The sequence below is a fragment of the Scyliorhinus torazame genome, chromosome 6, assembly GCF_047496885.1.
Source record: "Scyliorhinus torazame isolate Kashiwa2021f chromosome 6, sScyTor2.1, whole genome shotgun sequence".
In the NCBI taxonomy this organism is placed as follows: domain Eukaryota; kingdom Metazoa; phylum Chordata; class Chondrichthyes; order Carcharhiniformes; family Scyliorhinidae; genus Scyliorhinus; species Scyliorhinus torazame.
Genome location: NC_092712.1, coordinates 263,659,847 through 263,684,001, shown reverse-complemented (window position 1 = coordinate 263,684,001; position 24,155 = coordinate 263,659,847). Strand labels below are relative to the sequence as shown.

Here is a 24,155-nt window from a genome sequence, read left to right as displayed (position 1 = left end):
AAGAGACACCCTATGCTCCTCCCCACCCCGCACCAACCCCCTCCAGTTCCTCGACTCTCTCAGTGCCATAGCCAGGGGTTCAATCGCCAGTGCGACGAGCAGGGGGAACAGGGGACACCCCTGTCTCGTCCCTCTGTGCAACCGAAAGTACTCGGACCTCCTCCTGTTTGTGGCCACACTCGCCATCGGGACCTCATACAACAGCCTAACTCACCTGACAAACCCCTCCCCAAACCCGAACCTCTTCAGCACCTCCCACAGGTACCCCCACTCTACCCTATCGAAGGCTTTCTCAGCGTCCATCGCCACCACTATCTCCGCCTCCCCCTTCCTCGCCGGCATCATGTTGAAGTTCAAAAGCCTCCGCACATTCGCGTTCAACTGTCTCCCCTTCACAAACCCCGTCTGGTCTTCATGGATGATCTGCGGCACACAATCCTCAATCCTCGTGGCTAAGACCTTCGCCAGCACCTTGGCATCTACATTTAGCAAGGAAATCAGTCTGTAAGACCCACATTGCAGGGGATCCTTGTCCCGCTTCAGGATCAAGGAGATCAGTGCCTGGGACATCGTCGGGGGCAAAGGCCCCCCTCTCCCTTGCCTCATTAAAGATCCTGACTAACAGCGGGCCCAACAGGTCCATATATTTTTTATAAAATCCGACCGGGAAACCGTCCGGCCCCGGTGCCTTCCCCGTCTGCATGTTTCCTATCCCTTTGATCAGCTCCTCCAGCCCAATCGGGGCCCCCAATCCTGCCACCAGTCCCTCTTCCACCTTTGGTAACCTCAATTGGTCCAGGAAACGGCCCATCCCTCCCTCCTCCCGTGGGGGCTTGGATCGGTACAATTCCTCGTAAAAGTCCCTGAAGACCCCATTGATGCCAACCCCACTCTGCACCACACTCCCTCCCCTGTCCTTAACTCCCCCGATCTCCCTAGCTGCGTCCCGCTTCCGAAGCTGATGCACCAGCATCCAGCTTGCCTTTTCCCCATACTCCTAAATCGTCCCCTGGGCCTTCCTCCACTGCACCTCCGCCTTCCTGGTGGTCACCAGGTCGAATTCGGCCTGGAGGCTGCGCCTCTTCCTCAACAATCCTTCCTCGGGCTCCTCCGCATACCTCCTGTCTACCCTCAGCATCTCCCCCACCAGCCTCTCCCTCTCCCCCGCTCCCTCCGCTCCTTGTGGGCCCTAATGGAGATCAGCTCTCCCGTCACCACCGTCTTCAGTGCCTCCCATACCATCCCCACTTGGACCTCCCTGTTTTCGTTGGTCTCCAAGTACCTCTCTATACTTCCTCAGACCCGCTCGCTCACCTCCTCGTCCGCCAACAGCCCCACCTCCAAGCGCCACAGCGGGCGCTGGTCCCTCTCCTCCCCCATCTCCAAGTCCACCCAATGCGGGGGATGGTCCGAAATGGCTATTGCCGAATACTCGGTATCCTCTACTCTCGCTATCAACGTCCTACTCAAAATGAAAAAGTCGATTTGGGAATAAGCCTTCTGGACATGTGAGAAGAATGAAAATTCCCTAGCTCCCGGCCTTGCAAATCTTCAAGGGTCCACCCCTCCCATCTGGTCCATAAACCCCCTCAGTACTCAAGTCACCGCCGGCTTCCTACCCGTCCTAGACCTGGAGCGATCCAGTGCCGGATCCAGCACCGTGTTAAAGTCTCCCCCCATTATCAGGCCCCCCACTTTCAAGTCTGGGACCCGACTCAGCATACGCCGCATAAAACCCGCATCGTCCCAGTTCGGGGCATACACATTGACCAGTACCACCCTCGCTCCCTGCAACTTACCACTTACCATTATGTACCTACTGCCATTATCTGCCACAATGCTCGACGCCTCGAATGACACCTTCTTTCCCACCAAGATCGCCACCCCTCGATTTTTGGCATCCAGCCCTGAATGAAACACCTGACCTACCCGCCCTTTCCTCAATCTTACCTGGTCTGCCACCTTCAGGTGTGTCTCCTGGAGCATAACCACATCCGCCTTCAGCCCCTTCAGGTGCGCGAACACACGGGCCCGCTTGACCGGCCCATTCAGTCCCCTTACATTTCAGGTTATCAGCCGGATCAGGGGGCTACCCGCCCCCCTCCCCCGCCGACTAGCCATGACCCCTCCTCGGCCAGCCACACGCCCGCACCCCACACCCGGCCCGTTCCCCACAGCGGCATACCCACGTCTCGACCCCCCCCCCCCTCGCTCCAGCTCCTCCTTGACCATAGCAGCAGCAACTCAATTCCCCCCCCACCCAACCCACCCCCCCCGGCTAGGACCCATCCTAGCTGATTTACTCCCCCCATTGCACTTCCGCAAGTCAGCTGACTCCTGCTGACCTCGGCCACTCCCGCCTCTCCTTCGACTCCTCCCATTGTGTGGCACACCCTCCTCTCCCGTTCCCCATCCATAGGCCATACCCCTCCCCCTTCCATTCTAAGCGCAGGAAACAACCCTCGCTTCCCCGCCCCGGCCCCGCACCCTCCAGTCTACAGCATGGGAAAAAGCCCGCGCTTTCCACCTACCAGGCCCCGCCACCTCTGATGCAGCTCCTTTTACAGACCCGGTCCCCTCACCCCCGACTCGGGCCTCCCCCTCCCCCGTGGGGCCCCATCTCACCGCCGTCCACCCCCCCTGTTCCGTTTACCTACCCCCTTCCAAGAGACCCCCCGACCAACCCAACCAAAACAGTGCCCAACCCGCCCCAGCCACCCTCACCGACCCGAAAGAGAAAAACACAGAGAAAAAGAAACCCGGCGCAAGACAAAGGCCCCCCCCCCCCCCGAAACAAAAATAAACATAACATATCAACCGCAGTCCCCAATCGCCCATCCCGACCCTCAATATGTGTCCAACTTCTCGGCCTGAACAAAGGCCCACGCCTCCTCCAGAGACTCAAAATAATGGTGCCGGTCCTTGTAGGTAACCCACAGTCGCGCCGGCTGCAACATGCCAAACTTCACCCCCTTCCTGTGCAGCACCGCCTTCGCTCGATTGTACCCGGCCCTCCTCTTCGCCACCTCCGCACTCCAGTCCTGGTATATTCGAACCTCCGTGTTCTCCCACCTGCTGCTCCTCTCCTTCTTGGCCCACCTGAGCACACACTCCCGATCGACGAACCGATGGAACCGCACCAGCACCGCCCGCGGAGGCTCGTTAGCCTTGGGCTTCCTCGCCAGCACTCTATGGGCCCCTTCCAGCTCCAGGGGCCCCTGGAAGGACCCCGCTCCCATCAGCGAGTTCAACATGGTGACCACATAGGCCCCCACGTCCGGCCCCTCCAACCCCTCCAGGAGGCCCAGGATCTGCAGATTCTTCCGTCTCGACTGATTCTCCATCTCCTCGAACCGCTCCTGCCATTTCTTGTGGAGCGCCTCGAGCGCCTCCACCTTTACCGCCAGGCCTAAGATCTCGTCCTCATTGTCAGAGATCTTTTGTCAAACCTCGCGGATCGCCACCCCCTGGGCCGTCTGTGTCTCCAGCCGCTTATCAATGGAAGCCTTCATCGGCTCCAGCAGGTCCATTTTAATCTCTCTGAAGCTGCGCTGGATACCCTCCTGCTGCTCCTCCGTCCACTGCATCCACGCTGTCTGGTCTCCTCCGCCTGTCGCCATTTTGTTCTTCTTCCCTCGCACCTTCTTCGGGTCCACCACTACCTTTTTTGTCGCCCCGCTCCTAGTTGAAGCCATATACTGACGGGGAGCTGTTATAAACTCCTTCCCACACCGGGAAACATCGAAAAAGTGCCGTTGGGGGCCTTGAAAAGAGCCCAAAAGTCCGTTTTTGCAGGAGCCGACGAATGTGCGACTTAGCTCCGCATAGCCGCAACCGGAAGTCCAATTCCGTTGACTTCTTGACGAGATGGCGGAGGGCCGTGGTGTGGGATGCCATATTGGGAATGAATTTCCCGAGAAAGTTGATCATCCCGAGGAAGCCGAGGACCGCTTTCTTGTCCTCCGAGGTCTTCATGGCGCTGATCGCCAAGACCTTGTCAGCGACTGGCTGCACACCCTGCCGCGAGATGTGGTCGCCTAGAAACTTTATATCAGATTGACCAAATGAGCACTTGGCCCTGTTGAGCTGGAAGACCTGCTTGAGGCGAGCGATGTGTTCCTGGGGCGTTGTGGACCAGATGATCACATCGTCCACGTCTACTTGTACCCCCTCGATGCCCTCCATCATCTGCTCCATGATGCGGTGAAACACTTCGGAGGCAGGTATGATACCGAAAGGCATGCGGTCGTAATAATAGCGGCCGTATGGGGTGTTGAGTGTGCACAGCTTGCGACTGGACGCATCCAGCTGTATTTGCCAAAAACCCCGGGAGGCGTCCAGCTTAGTGAAGAATTTGGCATGATCCATCTCACTGGTTAACTCTTCACGCTTCGGGATCGGGTAACGCTCCCGCATGATGTTGCGGTTTAGATCCTTGGGATCAGTGCAAATGCAGAGCTCCCCTGACGGCTTCTTTACGCAGACCATGGAGCTGACCCAGTCTGTTGGCTCCGTGACCTTCGAGATGATGCCTTGGTCTTGGAGGTCCTGTAGTTGCTTTTTCAGACGATCCTTGAGGGGTGCCGGCACCCGGTGTGGTGCATGAATTACAGGGGTGGCGTTCAGCTTGAGCAGTATTTTGTATCATACGGGAGCGTGCCCATTCCATCGAATACGCTGTGGTACTGCGAGATAATGTCGTCTATGTCGGCTTGCAAATTTTCATCAGGCGAGGCCGTCGCCGGTGACGATGACATGGTGTGGACTCGCTGAACCAGGTTCAGGAGCTTGCAGGCGTGAGCACCGAGCAGGGACGCCCTGTCAGGCCTGACGGTTTCAAATCGTAACGTTGCCTTGATCGCCTTGTTGGATACGCCTAGTTGACACGAGCCACTGGCAGCTATGGCATTGCCATTGTAGTCAAGGAGCTGGCAGGCCGGTGGAAGAATGCTTGGTCGGGCCCGGATGGTGTTGAGGTTGGATTGTGAGATGAGGTTCGCAGACGCGCCGGTGTCCAGTTTAAATCGGATGCGAGCCTTGTTAACTGTGAGGACAGAACACCACTCGTCATCGGGATCCACACTGAGGATCGAGAGGTTTTGCGCAGGTGTGGTAGAGGCCAGCTCATGTGTGGTTATGATGCCCACCCGATATGGAGACTGGAGGCAGTCAGCATCAGGGTCCATTGGGCTGTTGGGATCCGAATCTGGCATGCCTTGTTGTATTGAGCGGATACGTCTGCGCCGCAGCTGGGATCGCTGGCTGCTGAGCGGTGGAGCGGATCTGCAGAGGGCTGCGTAGTGGCCAAGCTTGCCACACTGGAGACATCGGCGTCCTCTTGCCGGACATTGCTGCTTTAAGTGGGCGGAACCACAATTCGGACATGCCATGACGCTGACGTCAGCGTGATCCGTGCACCATCGCGCATGCGCAGTGTGGTCGGTTGACGTACGCACCTGCGCAGTCGGGTTTTCGATCTCGTCGTCCACTCGGTCGTGGCGTGCATGCGCAGGGATCCGAGAAAAGCGCACAAACGGCCACTCTCCTTGATGCTCAGGCCCTGCATCTGTGCAATGGCCTGCACCCTTTCTGCCTTGTGGGAGGCCAGCTTTGCAGTTTCTGCCACCCTGATGTGGGAGTAACGATTCTTGGCATGCTCATGAACAATGCACGTCTCGATAGCGACAGAGAGGGTCAGCTATTTGATTTTAAGGAGCTGCTGCCGCAGGGTGTCGGAGTGAACCCTGAAAACAATCTGATCCCGGATCATGGAATCAGCCGTCGAGTCATAGTTACATGACTGCGCTAGGATGAGGAGATGGGTGACAAAGGACTGAAAAGTTTCATCCTTACCTTGAAGCCTCTGCTGGAAAACGTACCGTTCAAAGCTCTCATTCACCTCAATGTCGCAGTGGCTGTCAAACTTCAGCAGGACTGTTTTAAATTTTGTTTTGTCTTCGCCGTCAGCGAACGTAAGGGAGTTGTAGATGTGGATGGCGTGGTCCCCCGCGGTGGTGAGAAATAGCGCGATCTTCCTGCCATCTGATGCTGCCTCGAGGTCGGAGTCCTCGATGTACAAGAGGAACTTTTGCTTGAAGATTTTCCAGTTGGCGCCGAGGTTGCCGGAGATGCGGAGGAGGCTGGATGTTTTCCATTTCGCTGGATGGCTGCTTGCTGGTCGATGCTGATTCACTCGAGGTAGGTCCGTCAAGATCAATATCACTCTAGTACCATGATGTGTTAGGCAGGTTGGTTCGATGTGGACTGCACTCGATGCAGGGGAGTTAGAAACAGACTTCTAACACTGGAGAAGATCCAACACTGTTTTATTCAACTAGATGAACTGCTGTACATATTCAGCTGTGGGTCGACACTATACTGACCTTACTAGTGACCTTGTAGTAGCCTGACCAGACTTACTAGCTACCGCATGGTGTTTGCACTGTGCTAGCTCGTGGACTCTGACTGTCTCAGTAGCTGGGTCCCGAGAGAACGGGAAACCTAGTGCCCTCTGGCTTTATAGTGGTAGTGTCCTGTCTGGTGATTGGCTGTGATGTGTTGTATGCTTACTGGTCATCCTATGTGTCAATCACTGCCTGGCTGCATCTCATTATATGCATGAGTGGATATTATGACATGCACCAAGGGAACTGAGCCATATTACAAAACCACTGGAAATGATCCAATAGGAATGGGGTACAAAGCAGGAGAGCCAGTTCTTTTAGTGTGAAAGTTGAAAGGTGAAATTGTGTGATGTTGAATTCACACAATGCTTTACAAGAACATTACATCAGGTTATCAAATCATTTGCACGCGTCAGCAATGTATAATGTTAGCAAAGATTGCAAACCCTGTTTTCTCCAAGCTGGGTGGGCACATAACTACGCAGCTATCTGTAACCTATCATGCAAGGAGAAAAGAGGTCACGTATTGTACGGCAATCTTAGAAGGACAGGGCTGTGCAATGAGCCAGCTTGGTTCAGCTAAGAGAAATTAAAGGGAACATTGAAAATCAGCCAAGCAGCCCAACACTAAATAGTTCCAATTCTAAACTCAAGGTCAGGCTTGGGTATATGGATGGGGAGAAAATACTATCTAAAGCAATATGTGCCTATCTGCAGGTCACTCTTTAAGCTTGTCTATTCCCCTTCATCAAAAGAATGGCCCTTTCTGTGTACTCAATGTGAGCTTTATTGAATATGAGATGTGAAATCTATAAAAAGAACTGTGTATTAAGTACAGTGACTCCAAGAATGAAACAAAGAGATAACAGGCTGTGCTGAGCTACAATCTTGCTTTAAAGCACCAATTTCCACATTCTCAGGTAAATAGGGCAAAATCTCAGGCATTTTTTTCAGCATCATGTTCTAAAATCGATATTACAAGTAAATTGTGGGTGGAGAGGGGGAAATTACAGCTGCAAGTTTAGAGTTTGTGTTTATATAAAGCCTTTACAGTAGAAAACATTGCAAAGCTCCTCTCAGAGATGCAGTTGAAATGTGGACAAGGAGAGGTGACCCGAAGCTTGTTCAAGGAGGTGGAAAGTCCAGGAAATTCTGGATGGAGGAGAGGGAGGTGGAGAGGCTTGAGGAGTTTAGGAAAGAGCTTTCAGAGCCTGGGTTCCAGGCTGCTGAAGCCAACGATACCAATGACAGGAGAAAGAGGTTCCATAACAACAGGTCAAAGGCAGTGCAATGGAGAATGTTACAGGTGCCATTGTAGCACTTCAACAGATTATAAAGATAAGGAGCAGCGAGACCAATTTGAACACAATGAGAAAGAGAATTTGAAAGTTAAGGCTTTAGGGAACTGAATTTTACATTCAGCCTCAGTGTGGGGGGCTGTGAAATTGAAGAGACAGGATTCCCTCCAGGTTCATGCCTGCCCTGACTACACAATGGCCCTGGCACTACCCCCGGAAATGCCCGATCAGAGGTTGGCACTGTCCCCAGCACAGGTTGGCACTTCCCCCTGGCACCTGGCAGTGCTGACCTGGCAATGCTGACCTGTGCCGGGGCAGTGCCAGGGCGGGTCAGGGGAGCCCCACTGGGGGGAATGGAGTTCCTATTTTCTGTGGTGGGAGGGGAGGGGAAAGACCCCATGCTTTTAAAGGGGGGGGGGGACTTGCCAGTGATGGGGGGGGACTTGCCACTGGAGTGGGGAGGGGGCTTGCCAGTGGAGAGGGGACTTGCCAGTGGAGGGGAGGACTTGCCAGTGGAGGGGAGGACTTGCCAGTGGAGGGGAGGACTTGCCACAGGAGTGGGGGGACTTGCCACAGGAGTGGGGAGGGGGTTTGCCAGTGGAGAGGGGACTTGCCAGTGGAGAGGAGGACTTGCCAGTGGAGAGGAGGACTTGCCAGTGGAGGGGGGGGACTTGCCAGTGGAGGTGAGGACTTGCCACTGGAGTGGGGGACGCCACTGGAATGGGGAGGGGGCTTGCCAGTGGAGAGGGGACTAGCCAGTGGAGGGGGGACTTGCCAGTGGAGGGCGAGGGACTTGCCAGTGGCGGGGTGACCTGCCAGTGAAGGGGGTGACAGCTCTCTAAAGTGAAACTTCCTCCTGAGTGATGGGCGGCAGTCCTGCTTGCTGCCAATCAACACTCATTAGATCTCTTCCCCACCGATTTTTCAGATGGTGGGAAACAAGACCCCGCCCTCTGAAAGATTTAGAGCTAGACGTCAGTGTTGGTCAGTGATAGCAGGGATGATGTGTGAGCAAGACTTGGGGCAGGATTTTCTGACCTTCCCCACCAGCAAGATCTTCCCGTCTCTTGATGGTGAGCCCTCATGCCAGTGGCGGGACGGGTGCGACATGCAAAACGCCGTAGACATTGGCGGCACTAAAAGATCCCACCGGCGGCTGATGGCGAGTCGCCTCCACCGCTGGAAAAACTGCTGGGCGGGGGGGGGGGGGCTGCCATGTCACACATTTCTTTTGCATTTTGTCAACCATTATCTTGTGCTCTCTTTTCATTTATTTCAAACTTCAAACATTAATTTGAAAGCTTGACAAATGTTTATACGTCATCTAATAAGCGGGTCCAAGTTGAAGCTTATCTCTTGCTGCGCGATATTACAATACAACATCTCCTCAGTCTTGCACTCAGTCTCCCTAACTCTTTCATTCACACATGTATCTTATTTTTCTTTCACACACTCCATCATACTCCCTCTCACTTGTTCTCTTGCTCATCCCTTCCCTTATCCTGTGTAACTCGTACAATTCTCTCGTGCATTTGCTGTCTCAGCAGTTCAGATTTCATTGTTCTCCGAAAGCTCCAGCAAGAAAAGTCTGCTTGAAAGTACTGTGGCTTGAAGATTGGCTCATTTGCTTATTTTTTTTGTTACTCTAATAGAAATCTCCTCCGGGTTACCGAAAGTCATGTCAGTAGGTTCACCCTCTTCACCAGGCGGGCCCAATGGTATCATTAGAAGCCAATCTTTTGCCGGCTTCAGCACGCAGCTGGAAAGGAGATCTAGGTAGGTACATAAACATGTGGTCTAATTGTTATTTTGCAATAAGCGGTATATGTCTCTACATTTAAACACATGTACAGAGTTATGTGCCTTCACACTTTAACAGCAGGGGGTCTTGTGACACAAGAGTAGCGTCACTACCTCTGGACCAGAAGCAATGGGTTTGAGTCCAACGCCAAGACTTGTTGGTCACGGAAGGAGCATTCACAATGCAGTTCAACGGGCTGATAACCAGTTCGGGCATCCTTCCACCACTTCCCCGCTATTCCCCCAAAGGGAAAAATGTGAGCGTGTGAAGATATGCTAAAATAAACCACTTAAGCACATACGCAGAACTCTGTTCACTTATCTTTGACAGCTGGTTAAACTACTGATGTGAAAACAGAGGTGGAAAATCAGCAGCTAAAAGGCAGTCCAGACCAAGCCTAAAAAGCTTAACATCTGTTGCACTTATGCTGAAACAAGTGTGAAACAAAAATGATGTGAGCCAAGCAAGTTCACTGTACCTGGTTTAAAGTAGTTTACATTTTTTCTTACATTCTCCTCATGTATAGAGGGCTGTAAGCAGGCTTAATGAGCTCATAGAATCATAGGCCTGACATGCCTGCACTAGCTCTTTGAAACCATGATTGTGCTTAGGTTCCACCACCACAGCTTTTCATTCCTCATCCTCAGGTACCTACCCAATTCCCTTTTAAAATACTTCATGGAATTAGTTTATATCACCATTTCCGGTAGAGTGTGTCAGATCCTAACCAGCATACTGAGCGAAAAGAAATCTCCTCATCTCACTTCTATATCTTTTGTCTATGATCTCTAGTTATTGACTCATTCACCAGAGGGAATTATTTTTCTCCATCGAATCGATCGGAACCTCTCATCATCCTGAAAAATGTCTCTTAGTTATCTCTGGTTCAAGGAGCACAAAGGAGAACTTTTCCAACCTCACCTCATAACTGAAGACCCTCATCGCCCAATAACATCCTGGGTACAGCTCCTCTTCACCCTTTCTATGGCCCTTACATCTTTCCTGAATTGTGGTGTCCAGAATTATCCACAATACTCCAGTTGAGGCCTGACTAGTGATTCGTAAAGTTCCGGCATGACCTCTTTGTTTTTATATTCTATTCCTCTATCTATAAGTTCGAGTAACCCAAATGATATGCTATTTTGATCACTTTGTCAGCTTACCCTGCCATCTTTAAGATGTATGTTCATGAACACCAAGGTCTCTTTATTCATCCACACTTTTGAAAATTGTGACATTTACAGTACAATTGTCTTTCCACATTAGTCTATCCGAAGTGCATCACTTCACACTTCTCCTTGTTGAACATCTTCTTTTATGTTTCTGCCCATTTCACCGTCCTGCCTGTGTCATCTTGAAGTACATAACCATCACCACTATCTTGAGTTGACCGAAAACCAATGGAACACAGGAGACTGCAATTCGCCAGTCAGATGGGCACAGAGATCTGTGCCATCATTGCTGAAGATCTCACACCTTACAGCACTACTCACAAAGCCTTGTCAGCAGCTGTCTTAGTCACTATAGCCTGAGCTTCTTCAATTCTGGCTCCTTACAGGAGTCAACTGTGGACCTTGGTTGGCATCATGCATCTTGCTGGTCACTGGTGCACTATTGTCAGAGCTGAGCATTACATTCAATTCCAGATAGATGGGACTTATTGGCACTAAGAGCAGTGAGTTTCGCTGCCGTTACTTGATTCTCCCAGAGAAAGGACATCATTAATTGTGATTAACCAGTGAGATTCATCCGCAGTGAGGGCTCCACTCCCTCAAAGTTCAACTGGTCTGCAACCAGAACAAAAGCTTCCTCCACATGTGGGTTTGTTTTCCTGGTAGCTGCCATGACACCGTCACCCTCCTCCAGTCCAGGCTGATGCAACTCTTCAATCTGTGGTGATATGCATCACTGTAAATACACAAGGGGTTAACATAAATACACTAAGAACAAGTAAACACTAGAGGGAGCACCAGAGACATCATGACATGCAGACATACTAGCTAATGAACACATAGAATAGGACACGACCAATGGGCAGTCAAGACACCCAGAGGTGACACTACCACAAGGGGACAACCCATATAAAAGGACAGGGCACACATGCTCTTTCTCTTTCCACAGGCAACACCAAGAGAGAAGGACGGGGCAGATCGGAAGCATCATACCCACTGCATGGCTTAGAGCAGACTGATTAGTTAGACTGAGTTACTATAGCAAGATCAGCAGGAGAGTCGTACTCAAGTAGGAGAATTGTTAACTGTTCAATAAATGTGTTAAATCTATCTCCAAGTCTGAACCTTCCTTTGTCAGAGTATACATCAAGGAAGCAGCTTATGCTACATGAAGAAGCATAACACAACACATTCTTCCCCTCAAACTCTGTGGATGAGTATAAGGGACAAAGGATAGCTCTTGAAGATGTAGCTATTCATCCCCTCTCATTTAGAGCTTCTCCGTCTATTCTCCAACACTTGACCATCCCCTACCTCCATCCCTATGGTGCCCGATCCTTCCATAACCAGAATTCCTGGTCTTAGCCAAGTCCAGTCTCCACCACCTCTTCATTGTGGGGCAGCTTGCAGTCCCAGCAGTGGCCACTATTGAGTTCTGATGCTGCTGGGACTGCTAGAGCTGCCAGCCAATTACATTGGCCAGCAGCTCCCAAGGACAGGACTTCCTCCCACTGAGGAGCAGAATGTTTCGGCCACTGGCAAAGTGGGACCCGTTTTAAGTCACTTAGCTTGCGACTAATTAATGGAGGTGAAGTAGGGGGTGGGAGAAGCAAAATATCCCCATAAAAGAACCTTGTCCTCTTTCTTCCACCCATACCAAATCATCTCTCTTGCATCTCTTCCCAGTCAGGTTATGACGTGTCCTTGGAAAAGTTATTTCCCCTGAAGAAACGTTTCCTGCATTACAAAAAGTGACAATACTTTACTTTAATGACTGTAAAGTGCTTTCAGAAGCCTTGGTCACGAACAGAATTAGATAAATGCCAGTCATTCTTTCTTTTCCAAGTTTGGTGGCACATTACTGTTGAGCCGAACAATTTCATTCTATCATTCCCTTCCCAACCTCAGCCACCACCTTACCTAATGTACCCCCCCATGAATCCCCCCCCCCCTCAAAACCACCTCCAAATGTGGCACCCCATTTGGATTTCACTCAAGGTGCTACTTGTGACCGCTCCTCACTGATGTGATCTCCCCACAGGTCTCAGTCCTTCATTGGAAATAACGGAGCCATCAAAAAGCCACAAGGAAAAATAAGGAAAATGAATGCTGCATCCTACAAGAACAATTGCACACCCAAAGACGTGCAGCCAAAACGAATGGAAGAAATGTACGAGGCCCTGAAGAAAGGATTAATGTAAGAACATGTGATTGTTCAAAATCCCCCCAAACTGATGAATTAAAGATTGACCGTTGCCAATTATAGATTCTGTTTGTTGTCAGGTCAAGCATGATAAGTAATATTTCTGAATCACACAGGCTCAAAAGGAATTGTATTTATTTTCTGCTGTATTTCCTGTTTGCGGAGGACAGCTAGTTATTCGGAAATACCAACCCATCCACAGAGAATTAATTAACCCCTAAGTGACTATGGATATGCCAAGAAGCAATTATCCTTTAAATTGATTGTACAATATTGATAGCAAGTGGACTATAGAACAGAATAAAATCCCTACAGTGCAAGAGGCCATTTGACTCATCGAGTCTGCACTGACCCTCTGAAAGAGCACCATACCTAGGCCCACGCCCCCACCCTATCCCCGTAACCCCACGTAACCTTTTTGTTATTTAACATGTCCAATTCACCAGGGCGGCACGGAGGCACAGTGGTTAGCGCTGCTGCCCTACGGTGCCGAGGACCCAGGTTTGATCCTGGCCCCGGGTCACTATCCATGTGCAATTTGCACATTCTCCCTATGTTTGTGTGGGTCTGACCCCCAAAACCCGAAGATATGCAGGGTAGGTGGATTGGCCACACTAAATTTGCCCTTAATTGGAAACATTTAAAAGAAAGAAAAAAAAATGTCCAATCCAACTAACCTGCACATCTTTGGAATCAGATTCCACATTATTTAGTACATTGTCTGCTACATGATTTAGAGCAGATTCTAGGAAGGAAATGAACGTTAAGTCATGTTCTGTTCCAACCCTTTCTCTTGTGTTATTAAACAGTGAGTACCTGGAGGCGCACCAAACAGAGTTGGACAAGCTAACTGCCCAGCTGAAAGATATGAAACGCAATTCAAGACTGGTAAGTGGGAGCCCGACCAACCAAAATGGAAGTAAAACCAGAAAATGGTGGAAAGACACAGTGTAGGTCAGCCAGCATCTGTGGAGATAAAAGAAAGATTAGTCCCTTTTTGGCTCTGTTCTCTTCATCAGAACCAAATATCACACCCTTAAAAATGACAGGAAAGATCGTCGATCTGAAAAGTTTCTTCCGTCTCTTTTGCCGCAGCTGCCGCCAGACCTGCTGAATATTTTCGGCAATTCCAATTTTCATGTCACAATTATTCTTTCCCTTTACATATAAGGACGGGCTTTCTGTGTTTTCCAGCATTTTCTGGTTTTATTTCTAATTCCAGTTTTCCCCCTTAACCACTTAACATGAAATCTGGTGCTGCAAATGTGTAGTCAAACTTTCATTACCTTCCTTCACACCTCCTCCCCTCAAATAGTTCAGCATGTTTGAATCTCGATAATGAATATTTGGCAGAGTATTCATCCAGGGGGACTTCACTGTCAAGTCCCCTGGGACAAGAATTGGAAGCAGAATCCAGCTGTTTTTCCTTCTCCGCCACAGACTAAGGATGTTGTCTTGTAGCTCACCAACCGTCCCAGCTGAGATCAGTGCAGACCAGGAGTTACGCTGGAGACCATTTCATTTTGGAGCTCACGTGTGAGCTAAACTGCTTCCCTTTTAGTTCATAGGCTGACAAATTCACAAACACTGTGGTATCATAAAAATGTATTTGAACACCACAAAGTGATGAAATGTTCGAGTTCCTGTGAACATTTTTACCTCATCGACACATTGTGCAGAGATTCCTGATTTTGACATTTGACATTCATAATAATTATTGACTATTGCCAGAGAAAATTGATCAAATAAAGTGGCTAATATTAAATATTTTAAGCCAACCATAGTACAAGAAAGACTGCACTTTTTGCGCTATCTCAGGAAAAATAAGCAGACATTTGAGTTTACCGTCTGAGTGCGTCCTTCCACAATATTAACTAAAAAATTAAATATTATGCTAGGCGGCACGGTAGCACAGTGGTTAGCACTGTTTCTTCACAGCGCCAGGGTCCTGGGTTCGATTCCCGCTTGGGTCACTGTTTGTGCGGAGTTCTCCCTGTGTCTGCGTGGGTTTCCTCCGGTTTCCTCAAACAAGTAACGAAAGACGTGTTGTTAGGTGAATTGGACATTCTGAATTCTTCCTCTGTGTACCCGAACAGGCGCCGGAGAGTGGCGGTTGGGGGATTTTCACAGTAACTTCATTGCAGTGTTAATGTAAGCCTACTTGTGGCAAAATTAAAGATTATTATTTTTTAATTTTTTAAATCTGTATTTTGCATTTATTCTAATTTAAGTTGTTTGCAGCTAACATGAATTCCCTACTTTTCAATGAAAGACAACTTCATGGATTTTTACTGCGAACTACATTCATTAAGAACATGGGTTGGAGAACGGGGCTGCAATATTCGAGCTTGATTTCATTCCTTTGAGTTGGGATTACAGATTTATTTTTTAATTTATTTACGGGATGTGGATGTTTCTGGCTAGACCAGCATTTATTGGCCATTACTAGTTTCCCTTGCGAATATGGTGGTGAATGAGGTGCCTTCTTGAACTTCCTAGATGGTAGTGGTCGTAGGTTGGAGGGTGCTGCCTAAGGAACTTTGGTGAGTTCCTGCAGTGCATCTTATAGATGGTACACTTGGCTGCCCATGTTCGTCAGCGGTGGAGAGAATTAATGTTTGTGGAATGGGTACCAAAAACATGGGCTGCTTTGTCTTGGATGGTGTCGAGCATCTTGATTGTTGTTGGGGCTGCACTCATCCAGGCAAATGGAGAGTGTTCCATCACACTCCTGACTTTTGCCGTGCAGATGGTGGACAGGCTTTGGGGAGTCAGGAGCTGAATTACTCGCTGCAGGTTTCCTAGCCTTTAACCTGCTCTGGTAGCCACAGCACTTATATGGTTCATCAGTTCAGTTTCTGGTCAATGGTAACCCCCAGGATGTTGAAATTGGGGGATTCAGCAATGGTAATGCCATTGAATATCAAGGGGCGATGGGTAGATCCTCCCTTGTTGGAGGATTCCTCATTGCCTGGCACTTGTGTGGCATGAATGTTGCTTGCCACTTGTCCGCCCAAGCATGGATATTGGCCAGGTCGTGTGCATTTGGACAGGAACAGTTTCAGTACCTGAGGAATCGCGAATAGTGCTAAACATTGTGCAGTTATTAGCGAACATCCCCTCTTCTGACCTTATGATGGAAGGAAGGCCATTGATGAAGCAGCTGAAGGTGGTTGGGCCTAGGACATTACTCTGAGGAACTCCTGTGGTGATGTCCTGGAGCTCAGATGATTGGCCTCCAATCACAACAGCCATCTTCCTTTGTGCCAGGTATGACTCCAACTGGCAGAGAGTTTTCCCCTTAATTCCCATTGACTCCAGTTTTGTTAGATCTCCTTGATGCCATTCTCTGCCAAATGCTGCCTTGATATCAAGGACAGTCACTCTCACCTCACATCTGGCATTCAGCTCTTTTGTCCATGTTTGAAACAAGGCTGTAACGAGGTCAGGAGCTGAGTGACCCTGCTAGAACCCAAACTGAGCATCCTTGAGCAGGTCATTGCTGAGTAAATGCCGCTTGATAGCACTGTTGATGACTCCTTCCATCACTTTGCTGATGATGGAGAGTAGACTGATAGGGCGGTAATTGGTTGGTTTGGATTTGTCCTGTTTCTTGTGTACAGGACACACCTGGGCAATTATCCACATTGCCGGGTAGATGCCAGTGTTGCAGCTGTACTGGAGCGACTTGGCTAGGTGTATGCCACGTTCTGGAGCACAAGTCTTCAGTACTATTGCTGGAATATTGTCAGAGCCCGTAGCCTTTGCATTATCCATTGCCTTCAGTCATTTCTTGATATCACGCAGAGTGCATCAATATGGCTGAAGACTGGCATCTGTGATGCTGGGTGTCTCTGGGGGAGACCAAAATGGATCATCCACTCAACACTTCTGTCTGAAGATTATTGCGAATACTTCAGCATTGTCTTTTGCACAGATGCACTGGGCTCCTTGATCATTGAGGGCAGGAATATTTGTGGAGCCACCTCCCCCAGAGCGTTGCCTAACTGTCCACCACCATTCACGGCTGGATGTGGCAGAATTACAGAGCAGTCCGATCCATTGGTTGTGGGATTGCTATGCTCTGTCTATTTCATGCTGCTTATGCTGTTTGGCATGCAAGTAGCCCTGTTTTGTCACTTCACCAGGTTGACACCTCATTTTTAGGTATGCCTGGTGTTATACCTGGCAAGCACTCCTGCACTCTTCATTGAACCAGGATTCCTGTCTTGGTGATAATGGTAGAGTGCCATGCAGATTATGGTTGAGTACAATTCTGCTGATGGCCCACAGCGCCTAATGGATGCCCAGTTTTGAGCTGCTAGATCTGCTCAAAGTTTACCCATTTAGCACAGTGGTAGTGCCACACACCATGATGGAGAATATCCACAATGTGTAGATAAGACTTTGTCTTCTCAAGGACTGTGCAGTGGCTACTCCTATTGATATTGTCATGGTGGAGGTGTTCATAAGCTGAGGAGGACTTCTGAGACTTTGGAGTAGATGTTCAGGACTACCAGGGCAACTCCCTCATGTATACCAGTGCGCTGCCACCTTTGCCCTGTCGGTGCACAGGATGTGCCCAGGGATGGTGATGGTGGTGTCTGGGGTTATTCCTTCAGGCTGTTGCTTGACTAATCTGTGAGACAGCTCGCCCAATTTTGGCACAATCCCCCAAATGTTAGTAAGGAGGAATTTGCAGAGTCAACAGGGCTAGGTTGCCATTGTCGTTTCAGCTGCTGAGGTCGATGCCGGGCGATCCATTTGTAGCGGTTGAATACAACTGAGTGATTTTCTAGGCCATTTAAGAGTCACATGTAGGCTAGGCCAGACCAGGTAGGGTCCAGTTGGGCTTTTACGACAGTGGCTTCATGGTCATCATCTAATTTTTAAGTACAGATATTTAAAGTTTTAAAATTCCACCATCTGCTGTGGTGGGATTCGAACCTCAGTCCCCAGAGGATTACCCTGGGTCTCCAGGTTACTAGTCAAGGGACAATACCACGGCACCACTTGATAACTTGAAAAGTTAGCTAGGCTAATGGGCATGTCTGTCAAGCTGTGAAATAAATTTTTAATGTTATGTTTTTCTTTAGTCATTGAATAAGGCGCAAGTGCTGTATAAAGTTAGAACAGGGACTTCCGGTGGCGGCTATGAGGGAGTAAGTCGCAGACTTGGTGGCTCCCGCTCCGGTCGGACTTTTGGACCTTTTCCCCGACGTTTTTACGCTTTTAAGTGCTGGATTGGAAAGCAATAGCACTCAGGCACTGAATCCATACAGAGGTGTATGGAACTAAGAAGTAGGAAGGATCGCAAACAGCTGAAGAAGTGGACAAGCAAGGGCAAAGGGGAGGCTGTGAGGGAAACCAATATGGCCGATGTCCAGATCCGGCCAGCTCAGCCGACAATGGAGCACCTGTTGCAGGTTATGCCGGAGAACTTCCTAGCACTGAAAAGTGATCATATGGAACCGCTCCAGAAATCGTTTGACCGAATGGAGAAAAGGCTGGATGCCCAGGCTGAGAAGATCCAGGAGTTGGAGAAGACGGTGGAGGAGCAGGCGGACTTTCAAACGGTGGCGGACATGGAGATTCCAAGGTTGAGAGACCAACAATAAATGCCCCTGAAAAAGCTGGAGGACCTGGAGAACAGGTCTCGCCGGCAGAATTTAAGAATCGTTGGCCTCCCAGAGGGGGGCCGACGTGCTGGATGCTGCCGCGTATGTGGCAGATATGTTCCAGAAGCTGCTGGGGAACGAGGTGTTCCCTCGCCCGTCGGACCCAAAGAGCGCAGGTGAGGCAGCCGCGGTGAGGGGGTTCCTCACAAGTGATGGTGGTCCGATTCCACAGGTTCCTTGATAAGGAGCGGGTTCTTCAATGGGCCAAGAGCACGTGGAGCTGCAACTGGGACAACAGCACCCTGCGCGTTTACCAAGACCTGAGCGCAGAGGTGGCCAGAAGGAGGGCAGGCTACAGGCAAGTTAAAGAGATTTTATATAAGAAGCAGGTGAAATTTGGGCTGCTCTATACGGCGCGACTGTGTGTTACGCACGAGGGCCAGCACCATTATTTCGAGGAACCCGAGGAGGCGATGGACTTTGCAAAGAGGCAAGGGCTGGTCGCGAGCTGAGGACTCTTGGACTCGTGTCGGAACTTTTAATTCTTTCTCTCTTGTTTCTGAGAGATGCCTGCATGGTTTTTCATGCTTTTGTATCTTGGTTTTTATGTGTTTTTTGTCTTTTTTCTCTTCATGTCTCTTTTTCGCTTTTGTGTTTGAGTTTTGTTGGAAAAAGGGAATAGTTAGAATGGTTCGGATATGGGGGGTGTTTTTCGGGGAATTTTTGCTATCTCTTTCTGCGTTCAGGTAGGAATGGTTGACAGTACCTGCTATTTCGTTTTGTATGACTTAAATTGCACTATTGTTGGGGCTGTCTCTGTCCTGTTTAGAGTATTTGTTCAAGCAGGGCTGATTTGGGGAAGTGGTGTGGATGGGCCGGGGGGAGGGGATCCAGGGAACAATAGGTGAGAGACTTGCTAGTGCCGGAGTTGGGAGCCACCAGGCTAGCTGGGTGGGCTAGTCAACAGAAGCCAGGTGGGGGGTGTTCATTTAGGTAGTTTATGTCAGGGGTTAGGTTATAGGGTGGTGTTGCTAGAGAGGTGAGGGGGGGGGAGAAGGTCTGCTGACGATGTTGGAAATTGTGCATGGTAACAGTGAGGAGGTCAGGGGTGGAGGCGGCCTGGAGGCGGGCCAGAGGAAGCGCGACACATGGCTTGGGGGCTGGCCAAAGAAAGGAGTTGGCTGATCGGCAAAGGAGAGGGCGAGGTGCCCCCCGACCAGGCTGATCACCTGGAATGTTAGAGGGCTAAACGGGCCAGTCAAGAGGGCGCGTGCGTTCGCGCATTTACGGGTTTTGAAGGCGGATGTAGTCATGTTACAGGAGACTCATCTGAAAGTGGCTGACCAGGTCAGATTAAGGAAGGGCTGGATTAGTCAGGTCTTCCATTCGGGGCTCGACACTAAGACCAGGGGGGTTGCGATCTTGATCAACAAGCGGGTCCAATTTGAGGTGGAGGGCACAGTTGCGGAGGGGGGTGGCAGATTTGTTATGGTTAGGGGTAAGCTCAAGGGGGTGAGAGTAGTCCTGGTCAATGTATATGCCCCTAATTGGGATGACATAGATTTTGTTAAGAAGTTGCTGGGGAAGATCCCTGACTTGGACTCACGCAAACGGATCATGGGTGGGGACTTTAGCACAGTTCTTGATCCTGACCTGGACCGGTCGTGTTCAAAAACGGGTAGGGTGCCAGCGATGGCAAAGGAACTGAGAGGGTTCATGAAGCAAATGGGGGCAGCTGACCCATGGAGATTTAGTCGGCCATCGGCGAAGGAGTTTTCATTCTATTCTCACGTCCACAAGGTGTATTCCCGAATTGGTTTCTTTATCATGAGCAGGGACTTGCTGACAGGGATGATGGGTGCAGAATATTCGGCAATTACCATCTCGGACCATGCTCCGCACTGGGTTGATCTGCAGATTTGCAAAGATAGCTTTCAGCGCCCACAATGCAGGTTGGAAGTTGGGCTGCTGGCGGACGAGGTGGTGTGTGAGAGGCTGAGGAAATGCATGCAGAATTACCTGCAGGTAAATGATACTGGAGAAGTCTCAGCAGCGGTGCTCTGGGAGGCGCTGAAGGCAGTGGTGAGAGGGGAGCTGATTTCAATCCGAGCCCATAGGGACAGGACAGACAGGACAGAAACGGACCGACTGGTTAAGGAAATTTTACGGATGGACAGGAGCTATGCGGAGTCCCCGAGGCCAGAGTTACTTAGGAAACGACAGAGGCTGCAGACCGAGTTTGGGGTGTTGTCTACAGGGAAGGCCGTAGAGCAGCTTAGAAGGGCAAAGGGCGCAATATACGAGAATGGGGAGAAGGCCAGCAGAATGCTTGCACAACAACTAAGAAAGAGAGAAGTGGCTAGGGAAATAGGAAAGGTAATCGATGGGGAGGGAAACCTGGTGGGAGACCCGGTAGGACTGGACAAGGTGTTTAGGGACTTCTCCTGCAAGCTGTACACCTCGGAACCCCCCACGGGACCAGAGGGGAGGAGGGGCTTTTTGGACGGACTGACCTTCCCAAGAGTAAGTAGGGGGTTGGTAGGTGGGCTGGGGGCCTCGATCAGGACCGAAGAGGTACTGGGGGGCCTGAAAGTCATGCAGTCGGGTAAAGCCCCGGGGTGGGACGGATACCCGGTGGAGTTTTATAAAACGTTCTCCGAGATAGTGGGGCCAGTGCTGGTCAGGGTGTTCAACGAGGCAAGAGACAGAGGGGTCTTACCCCCGACAATGTCGCAGGCCACTATCTCGCTAATACTGAAAGGGATAAAGACCCGGAGGCATGTGGGTCCTATAGGCCGATCTCTTGGATTAACGCAGACGCTAAATTACTGGCCAAGATCTTGGCGTCTAGAATTGAGGACTGTGTACCGGACGTGATTGCGGAGGACCAAACCTGGTTCGTAAAGGGCAGGCAACTGGTGGCCAATCTAAGGAGGCTGCTCAATGTGATTATGATGCCCCCGGAGAGCAGGGAGGCAGAGGTAGTGGTAGCAATGGATGCCGAAAAGGCTTTCGACCAGGTTGAGTGGGACTATTTATGGGAGGTGCTGGGACGTTTTGGGTTCGGGGTGGGATTCATTGACTGGGTTAGGCTGCCATATCAGGCCCCAGAGGCTAGTGTGAGGACGAACAGGACGACACCTGACTACTTCAGACTTCACCGCGGGATTAGACAGGGATGCCCCCTCTCCCCACTGCTGTTTGCGCTGGCTAGAGCCACTGGCAATTCCAGTCCTCAGGGGACTGGAAAGAGCTGGTCCGGGGGGGAGTGGAACATAAAGTTTTGTTATATGCGGATGACCTGCTGTTGATGACGGGGATGGACGGAATCATGGAAACCCTGAGGGAATTTGGTCGGTTCTCAGGATATAAATTGAACATGGCAAAGAGCGAGATGTGGGTAGTGCAGGCGAGAGGTCAGGAGAGTTGGCTGAGTGGGCTGCCGTTCAGGCTGGTAGGGGAAAGCTTCAGATATTTAGGGATACAAGTAGCGCGAGACTGGGGTAAGTTGCATAAGCTAAACTTGTCCCGGTTGGTGGAGCAAGTGAGGGACGAGTTCCGGAGATGGGATGCGCTCCCGCTGTCATTGGCGGGGAGAGTGCAGACGGTGAAGATGTCGATTCTCCCGAGATTCTTGCTCATATTTCAGAGTCTCCCCATTTTCATTCCGCGGTCCTTCTTTAAGAAGCTAGATAAAATTATCCTGGGATTTGTTTGGGAGGGAAAGTCCCCACGGGTGAGGAAGGCGATGCTCGAGAGGAACCGAGGGGATGGGGGGGCTGGCGTTGCTGAACTTTAGCAACTACTACTGGGCAGCTAACATAGCCATGGTAAGGAAATGGATGGTGGGTACGGGGTCGGTTTGGGAGCGGATGGAGGCTGCTTCGTGCAGGGGCACCAGTTTGGCAGCCTTGGTTACGGCGCCTCTGCCGCTCCCACCGGCACGATACTCCACCAACCCTCTAGTGGTGGTGGCTCTACGGATCTGGGGCCAGTGGAGGAGGCATATAGGGGATGTGAGAGCATCGGTTTGGTCCCCAATCTGCGGTAACCACCGAATTGCTCCGGGAAATATGAACGGTGGGTTCCAATTATGGCGGAGGGCGGGGATTGCGAGGATGGGCGATCTGTTCCTGGAAGGGAGCTTCCCGAGCATGAGGGTGTTGGAGGAGAAGTTTGGGCTGGTGAGAGGGAATGATTTCAGGTACTTGCAGGTGCGGGATTTCGTACGCAGATTGGTACCATCCTTCCCACGCCTCCCACCAAGGGGGATCCAGGACAGGGTCGTTTCCAGAGGAGACGTGGGAGAGGGGAGAGTCTCCGACCTTTATAAAGAACTAATGGGAGCAGAGGAGGCACAGACCGAAGAACCTTAAGTGGGAGGAGGAGCTCGGGGGGGGAGATGGAGGACGGCATATGGGCAGACGCTTTGAGTAGAGTAAACACGTCCGCAACATGCGCCAGGCTCAGTCTGATCCAGTTCAATGTCGTACATCGGCCCCACATGATGGTGGCCCAGATGAGCAAATTCTTTGGGCTGGAGGACAAATGTGCTCGATGTGCCGGAGGACCAGCGAACCATGTACACATGTTCTGGGCGTGTCCTAAACTAAGGGGGTACTGGCAGGGATTCGCGGACGTCATGTCCCGGGTATTGAAAACTAGGGTAGCAATGAGTCCTGAGGTGGCAATTTTTGGGGTTTCGAAGGACCCGTGAGTCCAGGAGGTGAAAGAGGCCGACGTCTTGGCCTTTGTTTCCCTGGTAGCCCGGCGACGAATACTGTTGGTTTGGAGGGACTCAAAACCCCTGAAGTCTGAAGTATGGCTTTCGGACACGGCGAGCCTTCTTGGGCTGGAGAAAATTAAGTTCGCCTTGAGAGGATCGTTGTCAGGGTTCGCCCGGAGGTGGCAGCCATTCGTTGACTTCTTCGCGGAAAATTAATCATCAGCAGGGGGGGGGGGGTGAGGGGGGGTTAGGGTAGTCTAGAGTAGGGGGTTGCTTAGGCAGGTTCTTGCGAGAGGGGAGCCGATGCTTGCATTATGTCTTATTTGCTTTTTGTACACTATGGTATAATGTTGCTGTTTTATATGCCAAAAATACCTCAATAAAATTGTTTATTAAAAAAAAATTAGAACAGATAGAAGGAAATTATAACAGAGTTCATGGGCCCGATTCCAGGAATTGTAAATGTAACTGATGTAAAACTGACCGTTTACTGTTTTGAATGCCTTTACTCGGTGCTAACTGGCAGTGGTGTCCTCTAGGTTAAATTGTTTTTGGATTGTGTTCACACCAGCAACAATGGCTTCCCAATAGTCTGCATGGTACAGGATAGGGCAATTATGAAGACCTGGGAAAATCACGACCAAAACTCCAACATTACAGTCGTGAGAAATCCAAATAAAGGCTTCCCTTTTCTTGACTTAAAATAAATCTCACCTTGTCTGAAAACGATGTATTCTTACTGGGTGAGAATTCACAAGCTTCATATCAGGCATCCCAGTACTTTTTCAAAATGACTATTACTCAGATACAAATCTAGAAAATGTGTCCACAGGTTTTTAAAATTCATTTGCGGGATGTGGGTGTCGCTGGTTAGGCCAGCATTTATTTATTGCCCCATCCCTAGCTGCCCTTCAGAAGGAGATGTTGAGTTGC

General features: G+C 50.3%; 1 protein-coding gene across 7 annotated transcripts in view; it reads left to right on the top strand.

The window, feature by feature from the left end:
- The window catches only part of ripor2 (RHO family interacting cell polarization regulator 2), a 399,549-nt gene that overhangs the window by 290,618 nt on the left and 84,776 nt on the right, over window positions 1-24,155 (top strand). For all 7 annotated transcript variants that reach the window (XM_072509637.1, XM_072509644.1, XM_072509638.1 and 4 more), the window contains exons 2-4: window positions 9,355-9,478; window positions 12,717-12,872; window positions 13,688-13,766. In XM_072509637.1, the coding sequence (XP_072365738.1) occupies window positions 9,355-9,478; window positions 12,717-12,872; window positions 13,688-13,766 (359 nt within the window). The remainder of the gene's footprint in view (window positions 1-9,354; window positions 9,479-12,716; window positions 12,873-13,687; window positions 13,767-24,155) is intronic.